A 27,641-nucleotide genomic window follows, 5' to 3' on the forward strand; every position below is an offset into this window, starting at 1 on the left:
AAATTTTTTTTTTAAGATTTTATTTATTTTTGTGAGAGAGAGGGAGAGCTCACACCTACTCTAGGGGGCAGCACAGAGAAAAGCAGACTCCCTGCTGGGCAGGGAGCCCAATGATGCCTGACTCAACCAACCACAGGACCCTGGGATCATGACCTGAGCTGAAGGCAGACGCTTTGCTGACTGAGCCACCCAGACATCCTATTGTACTTTCTCTTTTTTTTTTTTTTTAAAGATTTTATTTTTTTATTTGACAGAGAGAGATCACAAGCAGGCAGAGAGGCAGGCAGAGAGAGAGGAGGAAGCAGGCTCCCCGCTGAGCAGAGAGCCCGATGCGGGCCTCGATCCCAGGACCCTGAGATCATGACCTGAGCCGAAGGCAGCGGCTTAACCCACTGAGCCACCCAGGCGCCCCCTATTGTACTTTCTTGAGGTGAGAAATCAAGATCAAGGTCTGGCTTTTCCAAGGCCTCATTCATTGGGACTCAGAGACTCTCAGTAAGATGCTTTTTCTACCAATCTATCTGCACTTTATCATCCGAAATTAAGTACCTAATTCATTGCTTTACAAGTAATAATGACCCAATAAATGTTTGAATTTCAGCTTCGCTAAACCCAAAATTTTAATCCAAGAAAGCAAGCCTAAACCTGAAGTGTGCTGAATTTTCAGTAATACCAAACAAGCTTTGAAAAGAAAAACAGAAATGAACTGATGAGTTTTTGTGACATTCAGAAAAACATACACACCACTGAAGCCACAAATTTTAATTTGATATCTCTTTGTCTAAATTGCCACACTAGTAAGATATAAGGTAGTCCTGGATAATAAAATGTATTTACACATTGAATACAAAATAAATATAAAATTACTGAAAAGTTAGTTATCCACTGATTCATTTTGCATTCCTACTGTTCATCTTCTGTTTCATTTTTCTTTGCCTTTTATAAATCCTTTTCTTTCTTGCTTTCAAATCGACTTTGGGCTCTGGCTTTACCCACTGTATTTCTATTGGCTTCTCCTCGGCTGGTGTAACAAAAACATCTGCAGTGGGATCATGTGGAAGAATAGTCTTTGGTTCTTTCTTTTTCATTTTCTGCGCATCCTTCACTTGTTGTTTCTCTTTGTATTTTGCAGCTGTGATGCTTCTTACAATACGCCGATGCTAAAGACAACAAAATATCAGATGCTTTCAAAATAAAAACATACTACATATGGACATTCACTTGTGAGCCCTATTTTCCCTTCACTCTTGTCATTAAAAAAAAAAGTAGTAATTTGCAAGACAGTATGCAGCAAAAAAAAAAAAAAAAAAAAATTAGTTTCACAGTTAACAGAAATCACTTGACAGAACTGCTTTGGCCAGCAAGTTCTGGGCGTCAAGGGACCACTGAACAACAAAACTAGCTTACCATGTTTGGTGACTGGTAGTGAGGATTTTCATATAAAGTTGGTCCTCCAAAACTTCCCTGGAAAATCTTTATGAGATTTAAGACAAAGCGAGGTCCTATTTCTACAAGAGCAGCATCTTCTTCAATTATCTTTAATAAAAAGGAAACATTTTAGTTTGGGTATACTACTCGCTAAAGTTAAACTGGCTATAACCTTATTACAAATATGCCTAAAAGAAGTGAAAACCAATTAAATTAAGGGGGAAGTGAAACTTGGCAAGTGCCAAATTCTCAGTACTTTCTGAAATATATTACTAGTTACAGGTAGTTGTCACAAGAAAATACTAACTTTTTTCAGGGAGTTCTCTCAAAATTTAGTAATTTCAACTTGGTCCTTCTCTTGCTTCTCACAGCACACGTATTCTTGAAAAACTGTGGTTAAATGAGTTTTTAAAACTGCTACCACTGTAACAAAATGTATGAAAGCACTCTATGGATAACCCTTTTAAAATGTAAGTCAATCCCTAAATTGTATTTATTTATTTGTTTCTTTTAAAGATTTTATTTATGATACAGACACAGAGTGAAAGGGAATACAAGCAGAGAGAGTGGGAGAGGAAGAAGCAGGCTTTCCCAGAAGCAGAGAGCCTGATGCGGGGCTTGATCCCAGGACCCTGGGATCAGTGACTTGAGCCAAAGGCAGATGCTTAAGGACTGAGCCACCCAGGCGCCCCCCCACCAAATTGTATTTATATGTCTAATTCAAATTAGATTAAATGGTATATAAAAGGATATATGGCCAAATTTACTTTTGAATGGCTTCTGATTGTGGAATTAAGAGGCAACTTCTGAACTACAAATACAAACACAACATTGTTGGTTCAGGTATGTCTGCCCTCAGAGGCTGCGGGGCTATGTTTAAGTCACACTGCAGGGTATCCAACATAATACATAAAGGAAAGAGCCCAGATTACTTCACAAGCTGTTCCTTCCACCTCTCTATCTTTCTTTTTTTAGTGTATGTGCTGCCGAAGCAAGCACGCCTCTCTACCTTTCTGACTTCTTATCCTGCCAAACTCCTGCTTCAAGATTTAAGAATCACCTCTCCTCCTAAACGAGTCACTATATGACTTATCTCACAGTTCTCATTGAATGCATTCTACAGAGATCATGTTCTTCTAAGTCTTAACAACCTCCACCTATAGATTCCAACCTTTTTAGAGATAAATTTGTATCTTACTGAATATATCGTTGCTTGTTAGCAAACCCTTACTCCAAAACCAACTGATAGCCATTGGAAAAAACTAAGTAGAGAAGTAGGAAAAGTATGAGACAGCAGTTAACTGCTACAAGTCTGTGGGGGCAAATAACTATTTAAAACAAAAGGACTTATTATTTGCATCTTTTACAGATGCTATATACCCCACTTCATTTCAAAGTATAATTAAAAATCAATTAAAGCTAACCTGAAAGTTCCGAAACCATATCCTATTATCCAAAATGGTGAAAGTAAATACATGGTCCACAAACGGTTGGCTTTTGGGATGATATCGTGGTGTACTAAAGATCTAGTTTAAAAAAAAAAAGAAAAAAGAAAAGTTAATGTCTTATTCTAGCACATATCATGCATGTTTTAGATAGCTAAATTAACAAAAAGTCCAAAGGAGACACACATTTATATTACTGAAAATACTTTCTAGAAAAGTTATTTACCTGAATTAAGAGTTCTTTTAACAAAGTATAATGTGGTGATTCATCAAAAGCCTATAAAAATAAAGTGAACATATTATTTGACAACAGCAGTGTTTTGTTTAAAATTGTGGATTTTTTGGTAAATTGAATTACAAACCATATTCACTAAAAAACAGCCACTCAGAGTAAGAAAATTAGACCTCATATACTAATGAGGAACTTACAGGGTCAAAAGACAGAAGGGGCCGAGAACCTTTCAAACAGTTTCCGGTCATCTTTAGTTCAGCTAGGGTATGGACTAGAAAAAAATATACCAATAAAAGTAGTTATAACTTTAGCACAATTGTCCCAAAAGAGCATTTTCAATTTTGTCATTAAAAAAAAATCTTAAACTGAGTCAACTTACTGTTTTGAACGAGGAATTTAGCAGATGGCCCATGAGGTGAATTTGAAAGCCTAAAAAATATGAAATTTTTCAACTAATTAGAATTTAGAATGTAGTAAATTCTTACTACCTCAGTTTAAAAGACACCATACATGTTTGTAACATCCACACATTTAACTTTCTTTAAAGGTTTCAACTTTTGTGAAACCAAATGAATTTGCTTCATCCCCTGGCCCCTTCTTTTTATGTAAGACTAAAAGGAGTCTATACCCTAAGAGATTTAAAGAGTAAGTCCATTTACAAGAACAGTTCCCCTAAATCTTCCTTAACACATTATCTTACCACATATAGAGATCCTGTTTTTTCTTAGCTTCAAAATAGATACATTTATTGCAGTTTTTCATTTCACAAACCTAAACAAAGTATGGAAAAATGAAGTAGATAGTAAAAATGAGAACCAAAGCAATACCTATATTCCTCCAAAAATACTAAAACAGGCTAATAGGCTACAAAGGTCTAAATCTAGGTAATTTCACAAAAAGAAACATTTCAAGTTTCCCTTAGGTATTCTAAAGTAAACTAGATACTCTGGTCTCTCTTCTGCTTACTGGGAGCCTCTATCTTCAACCATACTCCCACATACAATCCCCAAAGAGCAAAAAAAGATACCCGAGGGGGAAGGCACACTAAAATTAGCCTTATCAATCTTAGGAAAATAGAGTCCTTCAAGAGCCAACTACATCCATTATAATGATTATTTTTATTTTTAACTCTTTCGCATTTAAGCTCAAGAAATTTGAGATTTTTCTTCCTAATCTGTACTATCATTTCTGTGATTTCCATTCTGTGAAATCACTAAGGGACTGGTGAAAGGCAGAAGTATAAAAAACATATTTCAAGTTGAATTAAACTTCAACATCTTGAAAGCTTATACTACTAGAACATTCATAAACTACCTAATATAGTACTCATCAACCTCAACCACTTGAGACTTTAAACCTAACAGCTTTAAAAACTCTTAGGTCCAATGTTTTTGTTTCTTATTGGTCTTAGAACAAACAACAACACTAAGTTGGTTGTTTTCTAGTCAAGCTTCAACTGCTAGAAACTCATAACTTTTTTTCACCTATCTTCACTTGAAATTATACTTGTTCATGGACTGAATCCCCCATTAGTATGTAAGCTCCACTGGATGAAAGGGGGCATTATTCTGTTAAACAGGTTCCACAGTAGTAGAGTAAGGCCATTTATAACAGAAGTTCAAAAATTCATGCTAAATGAATAAAAGAAGCCTTGCTAATCACGAAAGAAAACGATCTTAAATAATTCCTCTAAATTTTTAAAAGTTAGCTTTAAAATATAAGTTTAGTATCTTCAACAACACTTTGAAAATTAGCCTATTAATAATTTGTAGTATCTTAAGAGCAATTACCATGTGTTTCACCTTTAATACTGACAAAATACTTTCTAAAATGTGTGGTTTTAAAAATATGAACTTTTTATTTATTTTGTACAAGTTGACAGTTTTTAATAAGTACCCATTATAGGGGCACCTGGGTGGCTCAGTGGGTTAAGCCTCTGCCTTCGGCTCAAGTCATGATCTCAGGGTCCTGGGATAGAGCCCCGCATAAGGCTCTCTACTCAGAAGGGAGCCTGCTTCCCCCTCTCTCTCTGCCTGCCTCTCTGCCTACTTGTGCTCTCTCGCTCTCGCTCTCTCTCTCTCTGTGTCAAATAAAAAAAAAATCTTTGAAAAAAATATTAAGTACCCATTATAAATTTAGCACTGTATTGTATATAATGAGAAAAAAAGATATAATCCTTGTCTTCCAGAAATTTCAATGTTTGGTGAAATAAGACAAATACAAGAATGATCAAGAAATAACATATTTTGAATCACTGTGAGACTCAGATAGTGAGATACAGACAGTATATAAACTGTCAGTATTCAAACTGTAAGATATAGAGAGTATATATATATAAAAATTTATAAGGCAGATTACTGGAGTCAGGAAAAATTTGAGTTATCTTTTACAAAACAATTTAAAAGTCACTGAATAGGGGCGCCTGGGTGGCTCAGTGAGTTAAGCCTCTGCCTTCAGCTCAGGTCATGATCCCAGGGTCCTGGGATCGAGCCCCACATCGGGCTCTCTGCTCAGCGGAGAGCCTGCTTCCCGCTCTCCCTCTGTGCCGGCCTCTCTGCCTACTTGTGATCTCTGTCTGTCAAATAAATAAATAAATAAATAAAGATATTTTTTTAAAAGTCATTGAATAACTGACTTATTGTTTAAATGAACAATCTTTAGTATTCCAAAATATTTTATTCCTAAGTAGAGTTCTTAGAATATTTTACTTGAATTACGATCTAAAATTACCTCATTAATGACAAATAACTTGTCTTTACGATCCATTTTTGTATCTATAAAAAGAAAAAAAGAAAGTAGATAAAAGATTTCAAAGCTACTTCAAACATATCACACATGCTTTCTAAAAAAGTATTTTAAATGTTTTTACAATCTTCAGTTTAAAAGAGATTTAATTAATTTTCAAAATTATTAGACCTAAAAACACATGACCTCTTTAAAAATCTTGTTCATTTTTTATAAAAATGACTAGAAAATAGTTCTCAAGAATCATAAAGTATGATCTAAGCAGTGTTTCTCGTCAACTTTACATATTGTGTAGGTCCCTTTCACATATGGGAACATTTTCACAAACTGAACTATGTTCTAGGATTGCAGTTTAAGGAACACTCACTGAAGAAACTAAAATTAGAACCAAAGGAAATGGATTGAAAAAACTGTTTCAGATTATCACAGAAAAAAAAAAAAAGCAACAATATAAATTAAATCTCTTCTGAGTTTCAGAGATATGAAGATATAAGAGCAGACCCCAGTTTGAGAAACAGTGCTCTAAGGAACAAAGCTATAACCTAGAATGAAAGCCAAAAGCTCCTCCCAACACAGGCACAAAAACAGCTGTGTGATGGTACTGCCACAGTTCTAAACTTGAAACTTCACTTGCCTGCAAGATACACCATTGCTAAAGAGAATATCTTGGCATTTAGATGTAGGTTGAGCCCCAAATTAAAGGTGCTTAAAATCCCACTCCAGCCCACTAACTTTTTAAATACGAACAGGTTTTTCTGTTTGTTTTGTTTTTAATGCCAGATAGTGGGGTGCCTGGGTGGCTCAGTGGTTAAGCATCTGACACTCAATCTCAGCTCAGGTTTTGATCTTGGGGCTTTGAGTTCAAGCCCTGCACTGACTCCATGCTGGGCATGGAGCCAACTTAAAAAAAAAAGAAAAAGAAAAAGAAAATGCAGATACACAAAGTCCTCAATTATTTAGAAGAACAACCAGATCATGACCTCTGAGAACATTACAATTAAGGCATTCCTGGACCTTCAGGAAATGTTCTGATAACAGTAGGATATCTAAGAAAGTGAAGGGAATGTTTAGTGAATAAAGTATTTCTAACAAAATATTAATTGAAAAAATCTTGTCATTGTTCTGAGGCAAAAGAGTTCTTTACCTGATTAGGCTGAACAAGTGACAAGGTTAAACAATGACTTAAAGTGAGAATATAGAGACAAGTTTATAAATAAGAATTTTAAAAGTATATGATATAAAGGCACCTGCTTTAGAATGAGGCATCAACATTCTCAAGTCTTGCATTAAATGTCTCGTTCTGAAATTTATTCCTCTAGAAGAGAAGATAAGAATCCGTTCCTTATTTTTCCACTTGCCCTAAAGAAAAAGAAAATGTTAAGATTTTAAAATCTCATACTCATACCTTGGTTTTTTGTTTGTTTGTTTGTTTTGTTTTTGTTTTTTAAAGATTTTATTTATTTGACAGACAGAGATCACAAGTAGGCAGAGAGGCAGGCAGAGAGAGAGAGAGGAGCAAACAGCCCGATGCGGGACTTGATCCCAGGACTCTGGGATCATGACCTGAGCCGAAGGCAGAGGATTTAACCCACTGAGCCACCCAGGCACCCCATACCTTGTTTTTTTTTAAAGATAGTTTTAGAAGTATCTAATTCTTAAATACTCCATCACCCTCTAATGTATCAAGACTACATCCTTAATTCTGCCTCTCTCCCATGTGTGTAATTCAGAGAACTGAGATGTTTCACTATACGTAGAATTCTTCCACGCCTGAACCCAGAACAAACTCCTCAGTCAATATTCCTTTCACAAGAAAACTTTAATATTAATTTAATATTTACTAGGTTCCTACCAGAAGTCAGTCATTGTTCTTATGTGGGAAGATAGTCAACAAGCAAGCAAATCAATAAAGACACAAAGGCAAGAACCGCATAAAACCCTTACTGAGATGCTTTGCCATTTCTATTCTACATGACAGATAATACAACATATCTGTCATATAGGATAGGATAGAAATGGTAAAGCATCATGGCAACATGTGATGATGCAAAAAAGGAAACTTGAAAAGTTCCCATTTTATCTTAATGTTCAAAATTTAGATCCCCTATCTAAAAAACAAGCTAAAGATAGCCCATGGTTCTGATAAAATAACACAGCCAATGGAAAAGTTAACTCCTTGTATGTAAGTAAGTAGAGACACAATAATATTCATTACAAACTTCCAGGTAACAGGCTAAACAATTCTGACAATCTCTCAGTGGTATTTACTGACCACGGCTCCCTCCCAGAAATACCTTCCTTGACTTTCTTCATTTTTGGTTTTTCTTCTTCCACCTCTCCGATTCCTCCTCCTGACTTGAAAAACTCTTTCCTAGTCCTCTTTTGGTTTCAGTCTCACTACAGAGTTCTCATAATCATTCCGTAACTTTAATTGCCAAATCTATAGAAAGGTAAGGAACTCTCTCCACTCCTAATAATCCAAGTATTTGACTTAATACCTCAAATTCAACTCTAGAATACTAAATCTTAAATCTAGTAAGTTTCCTGTTTTTCTAATGATGCAACCATCATTTCCATCCCCCTGGCTTTGAATTATCTATTTGCCTGTTTCTCCTATATCATAAGCACTACTAAATGCCGTCAATTTCTCTTAATGCCTTCCTATTCACAGTGCCCACATTCAGATTCTTATTTTCTTAAATCTCCTAAAATGGCTAGCCTTCCTGGACAAGAGTTTCTCCAATAGGTCTGGCAGACTAGCACCAGCTTTGTCTTTTTAAAGCACTGTTTCAATCACATCCTTAACCCACCAGGATTTTCTAAACACACTCCAATATGACATAGCTTTAACACTGGATTCTAAAATATATTTCTATTTCTACCTCACTACTGCCCTAAATCAACCCTACCTTTTAGCTAATCTGGCTCTATTTTTTAGATTTTCAGCATTTTTCCCTCCACATCAATGCCTTTGATCACTTTTTCTTCTTTGCCCTCATATAGTTCCCTCTCATTTTTGAATACTGAATACTGGAAATGTGCCCCTACTTTGAAATCCACTCAAGGAATAAATCCTTCATGATCCCTTACATGACTGTCCAAGGGTAAAAGTAATTTCTATCTTCTGTACTTCCAGGAAATTTTTCATACAATGACCCAGGTCATAGATACTATTGTATTTCCTTCCAGGTTAAGGGAAGAGTGGGAGCACTAACATTTACTAAAAATCCTCTAGCAGTCCAGCTTATTCTTCTCAAAAAGTAAAGCACATTTTCTTCCTCTTAATTTGCAGATGACAAAAGAGCTCAAAACATGGACATTAACCATCAGTAAAGCTAGAATTTAAACTCATCTTTCATTCCTCAGAGCTAACTCCTTTCCTAGTGCTTTCCACCACAGATGGTCATTTATCACCTACTACCTGCTAGAGTACTATGCTAAGGGCCAGGAAAGTAGAAATAGAATCAAAAACAGAAACAAATCAAAGACCACCTCTGTCTCCAAAGTACTGGATCTAGCTTACGGAATGGAAGTTAGGCCCAACAACTTGTGTTCACCTTCTTCTGAATACAAACCATGAACTTACATGCATTTCTGAGTTTTCTTCTAATCTCCCAACACTTCAGAAAGAAAGTCCTATTCTAGTTTAGAATTCCAAAACCAGAGGAAACCTAACTTCGGACAGTACCTGACATATATAAAAATATTTGAATACAAAAAAAGTTCATTTTACCTCGTCTAGCTTTCATCAACCCTTAAGAGTTAAAAACCTGATCAGACAAGTCAAAGCCATTATCCCAAGGGCAGCAATTTTTAAAAAAGGACCGCCTGACAAGCTTCAGGATCACAGAATGACAGAAGCTAACTATGGCGGAATAGGGGGACTAGTAGCCATTGGAAGATATATACTCAATAGCGAGAACTAACTTTAGGGAAAAGTAATACCACCCCAAATGGGGGAAATGGAGTAATCAGAAGACACAACACTGGGACTGAATACCCCAAAGGTTGCTTCCCTGTGAACCGTTCGGAAGCCAGCCCGCTTCCTCGGCCGCTGCCTCCAGAAGACGGCCACGTGCATGAGAGCTAGCTCTAAGCGCGGTAGCCTGTCTGACCCGGACGAGAGCTGAAACCGAGCTCCGGTAACAGGCTACTCCGAAATTACCAAAGCACTTATCAGGGAGGTAGCCCCAGGGAAGGCGTGTAGAGCCGCAGGTGTAACCTGGATGTAAGCTCTACCTTGCAAACGGGGCCTGGGATACGGTCTCTCTCTTCTTCTTCCGCCTCTTCTGCCATGTCGCGCAGCTTAGCTGGCTGCTTGGTATCTTTTTCATTCCTTTTTGGTTTTTTCGCCTGAACCGCCAAGCCCCCACGCCGCTTCCTCTTGGTCGCCGCCATCTTGCCTGAACGCCTCAGGTCTTGGCTTTCCTTCCGGCTCTGCCGCTCGCTCCCCTTTCCGATCTCTATCGTACAGAGCGCTCGGCTCCGCAGTCCCCCGGCTCGATGGTACCTTTTTCCGGTTTCTGATGGCGCATGCGCGGCTCTCTAGGCCGTCTCTATCTCTATGGTGACGGTGGCCGAGGCGGCCGTCTGGTCTGAAAAGAGTGGCGGGATCCGCTGCATTTTCTCCCCAAGCTACCTGAGAGGCGCGGCTGGCTTCTTCGGTGGCCTGGCTGCGAAGGGCTCTCGGGCGTCCGGATCCCGCTGGAAAGGTAAGGTTTCCGTGCCCGGAGCCCGGGGTCAGGAAATAGATGCCGTCTCTTGACGGGTTGGGGAACAGGACTGTGTGGGACTCCAGGATCTCCCGAAGAATGGGGGCCCGCCCTCCGCCGCCTGTTCTGTTAGGGGCAAGGTTAGGGGTGCCGGACAGCTCAAACCCGACTCAGCGGGGACACGTAATCCAAGTTTGGGGGGACCGCCCCCCCAGTAGAGCTACCTCGTTAGTTACCTGTTCTCATTGTTCACAACTTTTTCTGTGTTACTGGCCCCTTACTAAAGGCGAGGAAATCGTAGCTTAGAGTGAAGAGTAATTTCCCCCCAAAGTTACAGAGAGTTGAAGAGGCAGAAATGGGGTGCCACCGGCGGAGTTCGATGCCCAGGCCTCGCCTCAGCGAGGGTTGACATCGCGGGCCTTACCCGCATTGACCGGAGCTTTATTGTCGAATCTCATCAGGTGTTTCGTGTTCCTCGGTAGCAAGTGTTGGCTCCGGGAGCATCCTTTGGGACCAATGTGCAGTGGACGATGCCCCTCCTAACCCCACAGATCCAAGACGAGAATGACTACAGCTTAGTGGCCAGCCTTGACAACGTTAGGAATCTCTCCACTATCTTGAAGGCTATTCATTTCCGAGAGCATGCTACGTGCTTCGCTACTAAAAATGGAATCAAGGTTACAGTGGAAAATGCAAAGTGTGTGCAAGCAAATGCTTTCATTCAGGTACGGAAATAGGCATCTTTTAAGTGATTTGCCAACAGTCCCACAGTTGGCAAGTGGCTGAGTTGGGATAAGAACCCAAACATTTGTTTCCAGTATATGCTCGTGACCAGTATTTCCATTTTATTGGTTATAATGTGCCCTTACAAAGCAATATATGTATGGTTCAGATAGGATTTCAGATTTAATCCAAAATTTTTTTAAGATTTTATTTTTTGATATATATATATATATAGAGAGAGAGAGAGAGAGCACACAAGCAGTAGAGTGACAGGCAGAGGGAGAGGGAGAAGCAGGCTCCCTGCTAAGCTGGGAGACAGATACCATGGGGGCGTTCAATCCCAGGACCCTGGAATCATGACTTGAACAGAAGGCAGCCACTATTAACCGAGCCACCCAGTCGCCCCTAATCCAATATTTTTTTGAACACCAAAGTGCACAGTGTACCCTCAGGTATAGAGGGATAGATAAGACATGGTTCCTGTCCTCAAAAGAAATTGAAAACTAGTATCACTCATGCATTATCAAATTGTTTGGCTATTTTCCAGATGACTTTTAGCACTGTTGACAGGCAAAAGATGAGACAAGGGAAAGTCCTGTGGGCAACAGTTTAGATCAAGAAGCTAGGTCAAAGACCTTTCATAAAGTTTTGCATGGTACTGAAGTCAGTTACACCTTTAACTACTGAGTAGTAGCATTCTAATGGTAATAGTTGAAAAAGCTGAAGATGTTTTGATGGGTAATCAGAAATTATTTTCATGGGGTCAGCACAATATTATTTTTAAAACAAAGTGAAATCTAGAAACTTGTCTGTGAGTTTTCATTAATATATATGCACTTTCATGTTTACTTTTCTTCACAGGCTGGAATATTTCAAGAGTTTATAGTTCAGGAAGAGTCTGTTACTTTTCGAATAAATTTAACTGTCCTTTTAGACTGTTTATCAATTTTCGGATCAAGTCCTATGCCAGGTGAACCATTTTATTATCATAATGACAAAAAGCAAATGCTCAGAAAAATACAGGAAAGGTTATTAGAAGTAAGAAACATATCTTGGAATTCATTTCTCACTGGTTACAATCATGGATTCTAACTTTTCACATTAATAGAAAGTATAGTAGAAACTATAGTTCTTTTCCTATTTGCAAAAGTATTTATAGTAATCTTTTTATAATTTACAAAGTTTGGGGGTTTTAAATTTGAATTGACCAAGAGAAGACTTTGAATATGTGTTAACTTGAACATTGCAAAATATGTATTAAATGGTTTTTTTTTCTAACCTGTTCAGGATTACAGTTTAGTGGCCAAGAAAGAGAGAAACCAATTCTCCTCACACCTAGTTTACTGTGTTCAGAATGTGCTTGCTGTTATTTCTTTAATCCTGTTTATAAATTGTCTATTTCCTGAAATGTTTAAAATATATGTTTCATTTTTTTAGGAATAGTGAATTCAGTTGCTATGGATATAAAACTACAAGGAATCCCCCAAAGAATGATTTTATTTCACAGGAATCTAGACATTAGCTAGGGAAAGCTCAGTATGGTTCTTTAGAAAATATATTTTAATTTTGTACTGAAAATCCCATTATCTTATATTTTCCTAATGCAGCGTTCCCTAGCTGGTTTTTCATAAAAGCATCTGCTTTCCCTCATTCCTCATGGTGGCTCTCCATCCAATAGGAGAAAAGGAGCTAGAATGTCTAGTCCTATTCCTCCTCCTCTCTAGTGGTTTGTAGTGTTAAAACCCATACCACCATTAACCACCCTGTCTTTTTCTCCTAGTTGGAGGAAATGTACATAATATCTCCCAATAGGAAAGATTGGAAGGATCCTTATCACAGTGAATACACTGATATTATCGGACTGACGATATCAAAGTAGTCCACTGTTGCACACCTTGCACCTTTGACAAAGAGCATAGCTTGTTCTGCAGTAATTCTGTTACTTGCAATATTGGTCCATGTAGAATCTTCATCCTGGAAATTGGACATATATAAAATCAGTAAGCTATTTCTGAGGTGTTTTGGCAAGCTGGAAAATGATTCAAAGAGTTGTGTTTTGTTTTCTTTGCCAGTTTTATTAGTTATTGTTTGAATTGTCTACATGTAACTGTCTACATATGATCCCTTTTTAGAAAGAGATGCATACATATGTGCTAGAAATTGGGCAGAGTAAAATAATCTTCAGGAGTTTTATGTATCATTTAAGAAGAAGTGGAACCTGCATTATAAAGCTGAGCCCAACATATGATTTATTTCCACTGCAGGGACTTTAACTGCACTTCGGATGTGTTACCAAGGTTATGGTTACCCTTTGATGCTATTTCTGGAAGAAGGCGGAGTGGTGACAGTCTGTAAAATCAATACTCAGGAGCCTGAGGAGACTCTGGATTTTGATTTCTGCAGCACCAATGTTATCAATAAGATTATTCTGCAGTCAGAGGGGCTCCGTGAAGCATTTTCTGAATTGGATATGACAAGTGAGGTGCTACAGATCACCATGTCTCCCGACAAGCCTTATTTCAGGTACTTGAACACAAGGCAATTAAAATTAATACGTAGTCTACTCTCTCTCCCTGCTTACACATTTGCTTAGGATGCAGAACTTTTATTTTCCAGGCTCTTAGAGTTTTCAGATCTTTAGAGAGCTTTTACTCTTACTTCATACTTTTATAGATCAGGAAACCTGTGGTCCAGGAAGATTAACTCAGTATTTAAAGCTTCATAGTTAGGTAGTGTTGGTTGGTAGGTGAATAGCCCTGTCTCCTACTTCATAAACTAGTGGTCTTTTCATTGTACTGCTTACCGCTTACTGCTTATAGATTGACGTCATGAGGAAAATTGGGGGTTAAACTTTTGGCAAAGGTGTTTGTATCATGTGGTATCTTTTTCTTCCCTTTCAAGTTAGTATAGGATGCAAAAGGAAGCCAATGTTTTCTATACATGGTTCATTCACTATTAGTCACCTGCTGTGTGCATAGCTACCTTTTTAAGCACTTTGGAAAGGAATGGCTTAAAATCAAGGTGAAGAGAATATAAGTGAAACAGCATAGGAGGAACGGAATTGTGTGCCACTAAGTACCAAAATAATGCACAGAGACGCTTAGAGAACAGTACTGAGTACTGACGGGGGAATTGATCGCTACAGGCTTCCTAAGGGAGGGCAATTTTCAGCAGAAATACAATGTCAGAAACTCTCAAGCTGCTCCTAATGTTTTGAACCAAGAAGTTATGAAATTTTCAGGATCAGAGTCAATTTGGAAAGGGGATTTAAATAGTTTTCTTTTGAATTACATCAGAATATTAAAGAATAAAGAATAAGAATAAAGGAGCTAAAAATACATAAGGGATGAGAGGTGTGTTCTTTTTACATGTACTCTAGAAAAACAGCAGGCCCTTATCATGACATGCAGCAGTTAAAAATTTGGCTCAAAACTGGTTAAAATATTAAACAAAATGGAAATTCTACTTAAGCACTGATGGGAATTAAAATGTTGGGCACTTAAACAGTATATTTCAGAGATGCCCACCTAAGGGATATCTCTCCACATAGGTAACTAGATAGATCTTGGTATCTTTCATCTCCCGTATGGGAAATGATTTGGTGGTGGGGAACTAGGAGTTGCCATTTTTTTTCTGGATTTGTTAAATTTGAGGTGTCTCAGACCCTAGGGAGTACTTGGACGTACAGAGTTCAGGACGTCAGTCTAGGATGGCTGTTGAGATGTGGGAGCATCATCCAAGCTGGCTATGGACGAGATGGCTCAGAGAAGAGGTTAGTTAGAGGAGAGAAAAGGTGCAACCTGAGGAAGACCAGCACCGAGGTCTTCTGTCACTGTGCTCACACGGTACTTACCAATGTGTTAACCCCATAAAAAATGATCGAAAAATTCTTGCAGATTAAACAAACAAACATTAACAAATTGCTGAACACAAACTGCTGATCCTGCCACGCAAGGAAAAGCATGCAACAGCCTAAAGAGCAGTGTAAGATACAGAAGAGCCAGAATTCTGGGGTGTGGTGGTGAGGATGGCGAACAGGACCCCAGGCTTGCCGGTGATTCCGCTCCGGGTCTGCCATCACTCCTCAAACTCTCTCTCCTTTTACGTATTTCTGATTTAAGGATGAAGAAACGTGAGTGTAAAGAGTAGAATTAAGCTAATGAAACTGAGGCAAACACCCCTGGATTCCTTTGGTGGTTGATTTTTTCCAAAGCTGTTTATTAGTTGCTAGATCTTCTGAATTCCACAGCATCCTGCGGGAATCTTTATTGCTATAATTGGTAGTGTATTGTGAGCATTTGTTTATGTATCTCTTTCATTCACCAGAATGCTTCTTAAGGAAGTGTCTTCTTTACTGAGATCCTAATGTGGCTTATTGTTGGACCAATGAATAAATGAATTGCTCTTTTTTTTTCTTTTTTTTTTTTTTTTTTAAACTATAGATTATCTACTTTTGGGAATGCAGGAAGCTCCCACCTTGATTATCCCAAAGATTCTGATTTGATGGAATCATTTCATTGTAACCAGACCCAGGTCAACAGGTCAGTTCTTAATATATTGGTGGTGAACGTGAGGTTGAATATCACTTATCTATTAAATAAACGTAAAACTTTCAATCTGTTGCTAAAGGTATAACATCCTAAAGATATAAATAGTAGGGTACTGGGTTTACTTGGGGACTTGGGGTCGTGACAGTGATTGACAAAAGATATATACAAAAGATTATAAACAAAAGATATTAGCAAATTGGATAAGTATTTGATTTTATCCTTATGTTTGTTACTTGGTAGTTTTTGGCTAATTTTTGTCCTTTACTTGGAGTTATGAGCACTGCTTCAAACGTGTCCGAATAACAACTGCTTTTTATTTACTCCTCTACAGATACAAGATTTCTTTACTGAAACCTTCTACAAAGGCCTTAGTCCTGTCTTGTAAGGTATCTATTCGAACAGATAACCGAGGATTCCTCTCATTACAGTATATGATTAGAAATGAAGACGGACAGATATGTTTTGTGGAATATTACTGCTGCCCTGACGAGGAAGTTCCAGAATCAGAGTCTTAAGTATGGCCTTCCCTGTAACCTCCACCCGAACATTCATGATAGGTCACTTTCTCATTCTGGGTATATAGCATCTCCAGGAGACTGGGTTTTCTAAAGGAAAGAAGCATGAAGGAGATGGGAATAAGGTTCATGTACTCTAAGAGTTGCTGTATATTTTTTAAGTAAATGTTTTCATGTAATCATAGATTACCCACTACTGGACTGTCCTGGGGTTGTCTTTTGAACTTCTCATCATGAGCCAAGATGAATAATCTATTTAAGTGAGACATTTCAAGAGTCTAAAAATTTAAAGTTCGATGAATCCATACCGGAAATATTCTTTTATTTATTTACTATTAGAAAAAGCATCAACGTATGGGCATTGCTTATTAGTTTGAATTCCGAAGAATGTATCTTAAACGTGGTTCTCAAGGTGTGGCACCTAGAACAGCATTCAGCATTACCTGGAAGCTTGTCAGAAACTTTGAAGGTGGGGCAACAATCTGTAGCCTAAGCAAACTTTCCCGCAGGAAATTCTGATGCATGCTAATGTTTGAGAACCACTGTTTTGAAGGATGCTTTTTTTGTTTGTTTTAATATTTAATTGCACTGAAGTGATTACTTTTACATGTGATTTCTTCCCTGATGTTCTGAAGTTTAGGCTTTGCCAAACAAGTCTGAGTAATTATATGATTTAGTTTTAAAGTATACATTTTCAAGTCAATGAACAAGATATAAAACAGTCTCCAGAGTTAGAGGATTTCTTCTTGTTCTCTGCAACTGTTCAGTGCAGTAAGTACTATAGTAAGTACTTATTAGATATCTTCTGTTAGCTTATAAAAGTTTCTCATCCAAACCAACATGGAGAAAACCAGTTAATAAGTGATTTTGCACTTTCTTGGGTAGTTTTCCATCAATTTTTATGGCATGTAGATATTTAATAAAATGAAATACTAAAATTATCTGGCTTAATTTCTAGTAGAAAAAAATTACATAAATAAAGGTCCTGTACCGTGTGATACAGCTCAGTGTTGGGCAGGCGCTGTTGGCCTTTGTGGGTGGGACAGTTCTTCATGGGGAAAAAATTCACCCCATTGTAGGATTTATTTAGCCTCCCTGGCCCATATCCACTAATGCCAATCCTTGTGACCTGTGATCCCCATCCCGGCTATTGATGGTTAAGAACCATTGAATAATATTCATCGAAAACATTCATCAAGGGGTATATTTGGAATGCCCTACCTTAAAATAGGCCACATGGCATGAGAGGAGATTGGTTTGGAGAGTAGTTCAGCAAAGCACTTCAGGGAAACGCTCCCCCAGAACAGTTGTGGGCTCTGCTCCCCGGCACATGGACAGTTCTGGGTTTTGAGCCCAGAGTGACTCCCTGATAATTTCTGAGCCCCCCAAGTCATCTCAGGATACTGGCAGGTGCAAGAAGAGTTGGGAGTTTTATAAAGTATGGTACATGTTCAAGAAGAAAATGGATGAATCTACTAAATGTTGTGCACACATTTTTTTAGATGAACATCAAGAACAGGACAAATATAAAAACCTAGTTATGAAATATTTAATCAGTCAATTTCAAGGACTATAATTTTCTTTTAAAATAGGGCAGTTATTTTTGGGTTTTGTTCACTGGTATGTTCTGTACCTACAACAGGCCTTGTATGCAACCTATTTAACAAATACTTGTTAGATGAAAGAACCTCCATTTCAGATTATCTTTTAGCATCTTATTAGTCTCTGTCATTTCAGTTATTTAGCTTTGAATTGATTTTAATCCAACATGTTTTAAAAGTTAGACCTGTGAAGGATTTAAAATATATATTGGCTTAATAGGGAAAGATCAACTTTTAATACATTGAAGACCATCATTTTAGCCGCACATTTCTTTAGCTCTTTAGAATTCATAAGCTAAGGAATGTAATTTTTTCTCACACTGACGGAAAGGTACTGATCTAACAATTTCCTATTTAGTGTGTTCCCTCTGACCTAGGAATTTACTAGTTTAACTTGTTCAAATTCCTGTGACGGTCCGCTAGGGGGGGTGCTTTTGCAGCCCGACCAGGACGCGTGGGTGATGGCAAATTCGTTTCATGTGTCACACACAGAAAAATAAAATCTTATTTTTAAGACCTTTAGTTTTGCCTTTTTGAAGTTTATCTCATTTTCTTATTAAATTGTGCTTACTACAGGAATGAGTAGTTAATCTTTTTCTCTATTTTTAATGTTTTTCCCTGTTTGATGATGGTGTGCTTCCACCCGGAATTGATGAAATGGTTCAAAATAAAAATGAGTTTTAAAATTCTGATTTTCTAATAAAAATAGATCTTGTAACACAATCACTTGTATAAGAAGCCACAGAGTTTTTGTAGTGCATCAGGTAGTGCTGGTAAGAATTCGTTAGTTGCTGAGAGGGCGGCGTCTGGCAGGTGTTCACAGTTTAGGCTGGGGAATCTTTCTGAACGATGTTCTCCCTTCTTCCCTTCCATGTCATCACACTGACTTCCCCTTCTCCCCATGTGAAACAAAATCTACTGGATCCAGAAAAACTGGGGAAATGGTATATTCTTTCTTCTCCTAATTCTGTCATGGGTAGCATTTGCACACACAGGTCAGGCTCCACGCACAGCCGGTGGCAGCAGACAGCTCTCACATGCATTTCCATCTCCAGCAGTGACAGCTAGTGTCCTGCTCAGAGATGCCTTAGGCAGCTGGTCCGCGTGCTTGTGCTGTCCACAGCACAGTCCCTTCCAGAGATTTTGATGATTAGTAAAATGTTTCAAGTTGGTGTTACTTTTGAAATTAATATCTTGTTGATCAACATAATAGATAACAGTAGTGGCTCTCATTGGCAAAACTAGAGATATCCAGGAAGTGTGGAATGATTAAATTCCCCCAGAGTAGTTGCCCATGCATGCATGGAAAGCACATAAGAATCTAGTGAGGCTTGTAGCCTGTACGTTTAGGCTTGGTGCCTAAGGCTTGACCCCTAAAGGGTCTTGCTTCCTGACATCTTGTCCAAACACTTCTGGCTGCTTGTTGCTGCCTGGATTAGGACAGTCTCACCTCTGGAATATTGTCAAGTTTGCCTTACGTGGGCCTTCCATGGAAACTGGTGGGTGAGCTACCAAAAGAGAGAAGTGGGGCTTTACTGACCTCAAGGAATAGGTTGCATGTATGCTTGTTGGTAAATGTTTATTAAAATCTGTATGTGGGGCAGTTTGATCTGGGTTTCATTTTTTTTTCCCTTTTCTAATTTGTTGCAGAGATAGTAGGGAAATAGCTAACCCCCAACCACCTCAAAAATTTCAGTGCCTGTTAGCTAATTTTAAAAGAATCTAAAAGTTGTGAATTAAAACTATAGCTACCATTCATTATCACCACCATTTCATTAAACATTTTAACATCAAAATCTCACAAAATGGACTACTAGCAACTTTACACTGACAGTAAACACTGGAAATATTTAAATATTTAAAACTAATTTCAAACGCAATAACAGGATTGCACCATAACATTTTATTTTGCAGTGTTACACTTCATGCTAATGTTTTATTGATACAGGTGTGTCAGTCAAGATCTTAAAAAGATGTTGGGGTCTCCCAAAATATTAATTCTAAAAATTTTAGTGACATGCAAAATGGAGTCCAAATTGCCACTTCTGTCTGGTACTTTTGTTTTTTATCACAGTCATTGTTGTAAACCCATTTTCATCTGGATATGTAAAAATGGAAGCGACTCATCTAAGGCAACTTTAGTCCAGAATATTCTGGGTCCGAACAGCAGGCCCGTCTCCAGACAGGACTAAAATTAGCAAGGACAGATTGTGTGACCAGTTCACAAGCACTGCGGTAAAGGTCAGTGGGCGATAGCCGTCTCCAGCCAGGGCTGCAGTCTGAGGCCTTAGTCCTGAGTGCCAAACTGAAAACTCTGTGGGAATCAGCTAAAGGAGGACACAGCTGCAGGAGGGAGACTACCAGTCGATAGACAAGTCATTGGATCAACTGCTATACGTGTGCTTAGGCCGTAGCACACTACTCTCTACTATACCTTGCTCGGGGTCTGGTTGATTGTGAGGTCAGACTGAACAAAGGACTGAAATTTAAAAATAATAATTTTCTGAATGAAGAATCAAAATGTTCTTATAAGCACTGAGTGAAGGAGAGATGTTGTTAGAAGACACTTGGATCCCCAAAGACAGTCTTTGAGCTCCATTAAATCTGCCAACATAACCGAGAATCGATGAAAAGGGAAAATAAGTTTCTTATATTGTAAACTCACAGGAATCTGATTTTTCTCCCTAAGTAGGTGAAGAAGACAGTAAAGAATATAATCTGAGATTGCTGATTTCTTTTCCTAGATACACATTTGTTCAGGGGGTAAGGATTTTTATTTTTAAGCACCTTGAACATTCCTTCTCTTTAAATCCAGTTTGGGGTTGAGGGCAGCAGAATAGGATAGAAGATGTAATCATCTATGATTCAGGAAGTCAGCTTTATAATCACCAGGCTGACCTTGAACAAATCAGTCTCTCTTATCCCTAGTTTCTTCATTTATAATAAGAATCAAAAAACCCCCTCTGGGCATGCCTGGGTGGCTCAGTTGGTTAAGCCACTGCTTTCGGCTCAGGTCATGATCCCAGGGTCCTGGGATCGAGTCCCACATCGGGCTCCTCGCTGGGGAGCCTGCTTCTCTCTCTGCCTCTGCCTGCTTGTGCACTGTCTGTCTGTCTGTCTCTCTCTCTCTCTGACAAAAAAATAAATAAAATATTAAAAAAAAAAACACAAAACAACCCTCTGACCCTTCACGTGGCATGAAACCAGGGCGAATGTTTCCAGAAGATCAACTGTTTCTTCACAGGGCAGTTTTAGTGACCTGAAACAGGTTATGACTAAAACTACTTCCAAACAGTATATTAAAATATCCACCAACAACTTAGATATTGCAGAATCTTCTTTAAAAGCCATAACTGAAAAGAATGAAATTTGAGCTATAAAAGGGAAGTAAGAAGAGTATTGGAATCCCAGTCACTAAGAAACTAAAAGCATCAGGCTAAAAAAGATTTCTGACCCCCGCCTCCCCACCCCAAGTTATCGATCAGGATCATGTGTTCTAACAGCCCCTGGGTATTTTACCTGTAATGCTGCTGCTTGGTAGACTGGTTCTTGTTTTTGTTTTTGTTTTTGTTTTTCTTTACAGTCCTTAGTTCCACCTTTGATCTGTCATTGCTATCAGTGTTAATAAATATATCTTGTGGTCCAGAATTTTTGTTATCAACAGGTTGGCTTTATTGTTGGCTATCTTAGTATGAGGTTTTTCTCTTAACGATAACAGAAGACCTAAAGGAAGGGAGGAAAGCATTTGTGCATTTTCTTTGTTTTTGCCATCTCTTCCAGACCCAGATCACTAATTTATTAAGCTAGAAGTCTAGACTGAGTCTGAGGCAATGGACGATTTCAAGATGTGCCCATCCCCCTAAAACGCTGACTCTTCTAATAGGCCTCTAAAATGATTCTAGAGTCTTGGTGTTTCTCCCTAAAGAGCAGAGCTCTTCCTTCAGTTCAGATAGCAGCCAAGGATATCTTAGATATCTGGATTGCTTTTAATCACAGCTGAAAAATTTGTAGAATTTAGGGTCTTTTATATTGTTCATAATTTTCAGGTGGTCTCTTCCTGTGAATACACAGATCTTAGAGCTCAGAAGCCCTGTTAAGTGCTACAAAGAGGATCTTTCTTCCCCATATCCAGCCATTAAGATTCCCACACTCTGATTTCCTAATACTGAAGAAGTCAGGCTGGAGTTAGAAGTAATCTGGTCCAAAAGAAATGTGGTCCAGAAACCTGGTTTCTATTAAGTGTTCTTCAGTCATCTTCTATTTAGACCTCAAGCGTGCAAAGTGTGGTTTTCATAACCCCTATTTGCCTGAAAAAAAAAGTATTTATTCCACAGAAACACGAGATGCAAAATTTTATGAGACTTTTCTTACATGCAAGTTCCACTAAAGACTGATTCATTCTCTACTACTGACTGCATAAAATACAGAAAGCTATCTGGCACTTTAACTTCCTTCTTAGTAAACCACGAGATAATGTGATTTCAAATCTGAAGAAGAACTAGGCGCAAATTAAGTCAATGGCCCAGGGTCTCATAAACTCAGAGGCGGGCCAAAATCTGAGAGACCTCTGCTCGTGATAGGAACTAGAAGTCGGCCTGGGCCTGCTCCCCTCCTGCCACAAGGTGGCAGGATTCTCCTTGCCTGAAATCTTCAGGTCACTGAAAGGACACGACTTCCATCCACAGGACACACTTATCTTTGGGTTTAAGTAATGGTGTCAGACTGTCTGTTTCCAAGGGCTCATAAGCTTCAGCTCATTTTTGAGATGTTAACCAGAAAAATGTTTCCCACTCCAGCTTGGTAGTAGCTTTTCACCAACAACAGTTATTAACCTTCTCGTTTTGTGCCATGCACCCATGGTGTAACTGGAGGGTAATAGACTCAAAGCCTATTTTTATTTTTATTTTTACTTCAGTAAAAGTAAAAGTAGTTGTTATTACATGAGTACTGAAGGGCGGGCCACCCTGACAACCACTTTGCATACATTTTATTTTCACTGCTATACTGAGAGACAGGCACTATTCTCATCTCCATTCTGTGGATGAGGATGCCAGGGTTACCTACAGCTAGAAAGTGGTGCTTCTGGGGTCTGAACCCAGGCTTGTCTGTCTCCAGACTCAGCTTTCAACCACCATGAACCATAAAGGAAAATTGGTTCATAGGGACGTATTGAGGTCATGTTTCTGTCGTCAGATAAAATAGTTCATTGGTGAGGTTAGCCATGTTCACAGACTTTACTATGTCCTGAAGTGGGGCCCAAATTCTTAACTAAACTACAAAAGCATTCTTGTACCCTCGGTTCAAGCATGTGCTACATGTACCCTTGCTTTAAAATAAAACCAAATCTTACAGGCATCTGGGTGGCTCAGTGGGTTAAAGCCTCTGCCTTTGATTCAGGTCATGATCCCAGGGTCCTGGGATAGAGCCCCACATCGGGCTCTCTGCTCAGCAGGAAGCCTGCCTCCCCCACTCTCTCTGCCTGCCTCCCTGCCTACTTGTGAGCTCTGTCTGTCAAATAAATAGATAAAATCTTTTAAAAATAAATAAAAAATAATAAAACCAAATCTTAGATAATTTTGCTATTTTGGTTCTAGAGACTGTGTTTTATTTGCCAAAATTTAAGTCACTGATCATTTCAGTAGGTATGAATACATTGTTTTTTTTTAAAAGTTAATTTGTTCTCAACATGCCAGTAGGGAACCTTAGTATATTAAAAGTTTTGAGAAATCCAGGAAATGAACGTTTGTCACTTTGCTTACCCTAGTTTGTTTTTTCCTAAACTGATCTGCTCCAGAGTCTTTCTCCCTCCCCCTCAAAGCCACTGCCTGCCTCATCCCTTACAATCAACAGTCCCTGGGAGACCCTCCAGGAAATACTACCTTGTATGGCAGCCACAAAGAACTTACCACTGCTTCCATACACTGTCCTCTGTCACGCCTCAGGGCCTTTGCATATACAGTTCCTTCTTCCTGGAATGGTTTCTCTTCTCCACCTGGATGAACTGTTACTCGCCCTTCAAGAAACAACTCAGATGTAACCCTCTCAGTGAAGTCTTTTTCCAGCTTTCCTAGATTGTCTCTCCTTTCCACTTGCACTGTACTGAGATTTCTACTACAGGACTCTCTCATATTGTCATTATTTCTCATGGTTGCCTCTCCTACTTGATTATTGTCTCAAGAGTAATGACCGTGTTTTATTTATCGTTATTAGTGCCCTCATCTCAACCGCACCTCACACTTCACAGGTGCTCATGAGGTGTTTGTTGAAGGAATGAATGAAGAGGAGGACAGAGACTCAGAATGTTCAGGGAACCAAAGATCACGTGACTCTTTCACAGCCGAGCTGGTCCTCACACATGAGGTGCCCCTCACTCAAGAGTATCCTGCTCTTGTCGTTATGCCCAAATAGCAAAGGTGTGACAGTGGGTCAGCCATTCCCCTGCCCATACACCGAGACAATACTGATAAATCAGCTTCACCAAACCCAGCCTTTTGGTCAGGAACCTCAAGCATCACTCTAGGACTGAGAGAGTGGGCCCGTGAGATGAAAAATATTTGATCTCCTTGCCCTATTCCACACTATATCTTCCTATCAATCCATATTTGTGGACGTGGCAGAAGGCTGTAGACTGTAGAATTCTTCCCCTGCTTTGCTACAGACAAGGTTCCCCAAACTAGCGCTCTGTCAGTTAGCAGCCTCTGTTCCTCTTCGGGGAGGCCCTGAGGTGAGGAGCTATAGGCTCACTTCCCCACTGGCCCCAATGCCCCCAGCTCTTCCCAGCACCCTGATTTGGACAAGCTACTGCCCTTTGGCACCAGGATGCAAGAGCAGCTTTGCCTCCCACCCATTCATACACCAAGGTTTGCCCAAATATTTGCCCCCTAATTTTGTAGGGGCAATGTTGGAACATTTATTGATAAACAATAGGAAAAGAATAGGAATGCAGTGGCCAGGAAACCAGAGGATGCAGCATAAAGTTCATCACGAAAGGCCTGACCAAGGCTGGTCTGGCCGACGCAGCACATGAGCTATTCTCTGCCTTGCCGCACTTCTCTCTGGAGATAATATCCCCAAATCCTACTTTCCTTGGCTTTCCCTCCCTAGCCCCTCAGCCCAGAAGAGGCTGTTCTGGTCTGGTCATATGGCCAAGAGGACAGCAGACCACTAATTGATCAGTGAGCATTCCTTCTTTCCCCTCTTGTGAAGAGAAAAGGATGGCCCTCCCTGCTGCTTCTCCTGGCTTCTACATCTTAAGACCCTTCAAAAGTAATCCTGAAATAGCTTTTTGCCATGTGGCTGTCCTAGAAACATTTAAAAATAACAAAAATGAAATTGGTGCTCCATAGTCTCATCCTTCCAATATGTCTGGATGACGAGCTCGAGTTGTAAAAGTGGCTAGTATTTATTGACTATTTATTTATCGAGCTAGTATTTATTAACCATGAGCCAGATACTGTGCTAAGTGTGTTATGTAAAATCTTATTTGTTCTTCATTACATTTCCATATTACAGATACTGTTCTAGTCCTCACTGGAGGAAACGGAGACTTAGGATAACTTGCCTAATGACACATAGAATGGCACATAGAACGACACTTAGAATGGCAGAGCCTGGATTCCAAGATAGGTCTGTCTAATTCTAAAGTCCATGACCTTGGCTGTTATATTCTTTTAACAATTAGAACTGTCTAGGATTGAAAAGGGCCACTTTGACAGGTAATGAGTCAGTTCCTGATTTGGGGAGATGTTTAATCAGGTACTGGATTACTGGGGTAATCTCAAAAATCTGCTCTACCAGGATAGCTTGCTCTAATCACACTAGTGATTCTCTATCTGCCAGCATAATGGCTTCTTATTAGTCCTCATTCTCTTACCATCATCATCATTTTCGTCATCACCTCTAATCAGCACATACACTGCCAGGACTCTTTCTGAGCAGTTTTACTTAACATTAATTTATTTAGTCACATTGTATAGATTTTTATAGATAAGGAAACTGAGAAGTTAAGTGACGTGTCCAGGGTCAGACAACTAATAAATAACAGAGCTGGGACTATGATCCACACATCTGTCTGTAGTCCATTCTCTCAACACTACATTATCTTGTCTCTTAATATTTGACACACATGCCGTACACTTTAAAAATTTATCTTTTTTAGGGGAACCTGGGTGGCTCAGTCAGTTGGGTATCTGCCTTCATCGCAGATCATGATCCCAGGTCCTGGGATCGAGTCCCACATTGGGCTCTCTGGTCAGCAAAAGTCTGCTTCTCCCTCTCCCTCTGCCCTGCTTGTACTCACTCTCAAAGTCAAATAAATAAAATCTCTAAAAAATTAAAATTTATCTTTTTTTTTAAGATTTTATTTATTTATTTGACAGAGGCCACAGGTAGGCAGAGAGGCAGGCAGAGAGAGAGGGGGAAGCAGACTCCCCGCTGAGCAGAGAGCTTGATGTGGGGCTCGATCCCAGGACCCTGAGATCATGACCTGAGCTGAAGGCAGAGTAACTCACTGAGCCACCCATGCGACCCCAAAATATATCTTTTTATCACAAGTATAATACATATTTGTTGTAAAAAAAAAAAAGTCAAGTAACACAAATATATAATATAGAAGTTGAAAGTTCCCCATAATCTTATCTCCAGAGATAACTCCTGTTACCTTTACTAACTACATATTTATATATATTTAGGGGGGATACTACATATAATACTCATTAATATGTGTTTTTCATGTTTTTACCCCAATAATATATCTGCAATATTTTTCTACAACTCTTCAAAGCTCTACTTCATGTTTTTGAATGACTGTATTATATGATCATAAACATGGACCTCATCATATTGACCATAAACATGTACTAGTGTTTCTACTGGTGGACATTTAAGTTTTTCCTACTGTTTTGTTATCATTGAAAAAATCTAGGGGCACCTGGGTGGTTCAGCCAGGTTAGCCTCTGACTCTTGATTTCAGCTCAAGTCATATCTCAGGTTCATGAGATGAAGCCCTGCATTGGGCTCACTGCTCAGCACGGAGTCTGCTTGTCCCTCTCTCTCTGCTTGTCCCCACTTTCCCCAAAGCTCTAAATAAATAAATAAATAAATAAATAAACAAAATCTTAAAAGTAAAATCTAAAAGGAAGACAGAAGGTCTTCCTTCTGTATGACTCCAAAATAATATTAGTCATGACAATAATTAACATTTCACAGAAGCCAAACATTTCACAATGCCAAACATTAAGTAAAACACTTTAAATAGAGTGCTCTTTTTATTCACATTTTTAAGATTATTTTTTTAATTTTTAATTTTTTTAAAGTAAACTCCATACCCAACATGGGACTCAAACTCACAATACCCAAACCAAGAGTCATAGGTTCTACCAACTGAGCCTGCCAGGTGCCCCTTCAGTTTTTTTGTTTGTTTGTTTGTTTTTTTCAGATGAAGAAAGGAAGACACAGGAAGTCTCACTACAAATGGGAAAGCTCAAATTTGAGTCCTGTTTTGATTCTAAATCACAGTGCATATATTATCTCTAAAATAAGTGTAAGTGTTCCCTCCCAAGCCCTTTCATTTCACATATACATATTCCATGGGTTTCTTATCCATTCTCTTCACTTCAGAATCTATCTTCTTGGGCTCCTGGACCATTCAGCCTACCAGACATTGCCAAGTGGATGCACTGTGGGTACCTC

At 38.9% G+C, this 27,641-nt stretch overlaps 3 protein-coding genes across 4 annotated transcripts in view; 1 reads left to right on the forward strand and 2 right to left on the reverse strand.

The window, feature by feature from the left end:
* Window positions 1–710: 710 nt before the first annotated feature.
* Window positions 711–10,363, reverse strand: BRIX1 (biogenesis of ribosomes BRX1). The gene is made up of 10 exons (XM_044232895.1): window positions 10,090–10,363; window positions 7,098–7,209; window positions 5,836–5,879; window positions 3,806–3,876; window positions 3,485–3,534; window positions 3,303–3,376; window positions 3,100–3,150; window positions 2,853–2,954; window positions 1,408–1,536; window positions 711–1,160 (listed from the first exon to the last, which is right to left on the reverse strand). The coding sequence occupies exons 1-10, from the start codon at window positions 10,246–10,248 to the stop codon at window positions 891–893; spliced, it is 1,062 nt and encodes a 353-aa protein (XP_044088830.1). The 5' UTR covers window positions 10,249–10,363; the 3' UTR covers window positions 711–890.
* A 69-nt stretch (window positions 10,364–10,432) lies between these two features.
* Window positions 10,433–18,473, forward strand: RAD1 (RAD1 checkpoint DNA exonuclease). Of its 2 annotated transcripts, none has more exons than XM_044232908.1 (6): window positions 10,433–10,562; window positions 11,045–11,287; window positions 12,147–12,255; window positions 13,550–13,808; window positions 15,728–15,826; window positions 16,167–18,473. In XM_044232908.1, exons 2-6 carry the CDS (start codon window positions 11,093–11,095, stop codon window positions 16,348–16,350), a joined length of 846 nt encoding a protein of 281 aa, XP_044088843.1. In that variant the 5' UTR covers window positions 10,433–10,562; window positions 11,045–11,092; the 3' UTR covers window positions 16,351–18,473. The 2 variants fall into 2 exon arrangements, with proteins under 2 accessions (XP_044088843.1, XP_044088838.1); XM_044232903.1 differs by having other exon boundaries at window positions 10,434–10,562; window positions 11,024–11,287.
* A 3,126-nt stretch (window positions 18,474–21,599) lies between these two features.
* Window positions 21,600–27,641, reverse strand: part of TTC23L (tetratricopeptide repeat domain 23 like) — a 45,589-nt gene continuing 39,547 nt past the window's right edge. Inside the window, exons 12-13 of the mRNA XM_044232918.1 lie at window positions 23,858–23,964; window positions 21,600–21,674 (exon numbers count right to left, since the gene is read on the reverse strand). Coding sequence (XP_044088853.1) covers window positions 23,883–23,964 — 82 coding nt within the window. The 3' untranslated portion in view covers window positions 21,600–21,674; window positions 23,858–23,882. The remainder of the gene's footprint in view (window positions 21,675–23,857; window positions 23,965–27,641) is intronic.

Source organism: Neovison vison, chromosome 1 (genome assembly GCF_020171115.1).
Source record: "Neovison vison isolate M4711 chromosome 1, ASM_NN_V1, whole genome shotgun sequence".
In the NCBI taxonomy this organism is placed as follows: Eukaryota; Metazoa; Chordata; class Mammalia; order Carnivora; family Mustelidae; genus Neogale; species Neogale vison.

What these genes read in the sequence shown, in the direction of transcription:
- BRIX1 (XM_044232895.1), bottom strand. Translation starts at nt 10,248, where the DNA reads ATGGCGGCGACCAAGAGGAAGCGGCGTGGGGGCTTGGCGGTTCAGGCG. An exon ending in TAAATTCCTCGTTCAAAACA is followed by an intron (nt 3,377 to 3,484) that starts GTAAGTTGACTC and finishes ATTTTTTTCTAG; the next exon opens with TCCATACCCTAGCTGAACTA. An exon ending in CCCTTCTGTCTTTTGACCCT is followed by an intron (nt 3,151 to 3,302) that starts GTAAGTTCCTCA and finishes TTATTTTTATAG; the next exon opens with GCTTTTGATGAATCACCACA.
- RAD1 (XM_044232908.1), top strand. Translation starts at nt 11,093, where the DNA reads ATGCCCCTCCTAACCCCACAGATCCAAGACGAGAATGACTACAGCTTA. An exon ending in AAGCAAATGCTTTCATTCAG is followed by an intron (nt 11,288 to 12,146) that starts GTACGGAAATAG and finishes TTTTCTTCACAG; the next exon opens with GCTGGAATATTTCAAGAGTT. An exon ending in CCCGACAAGCCTTATTTCAG is followed by an intron (nt 13,809 to 15,727) that starts GTACTTGAACAC and finishes TTTAAACTATAG; the next exon opens with ATTATCTACTTTTGGGAATG.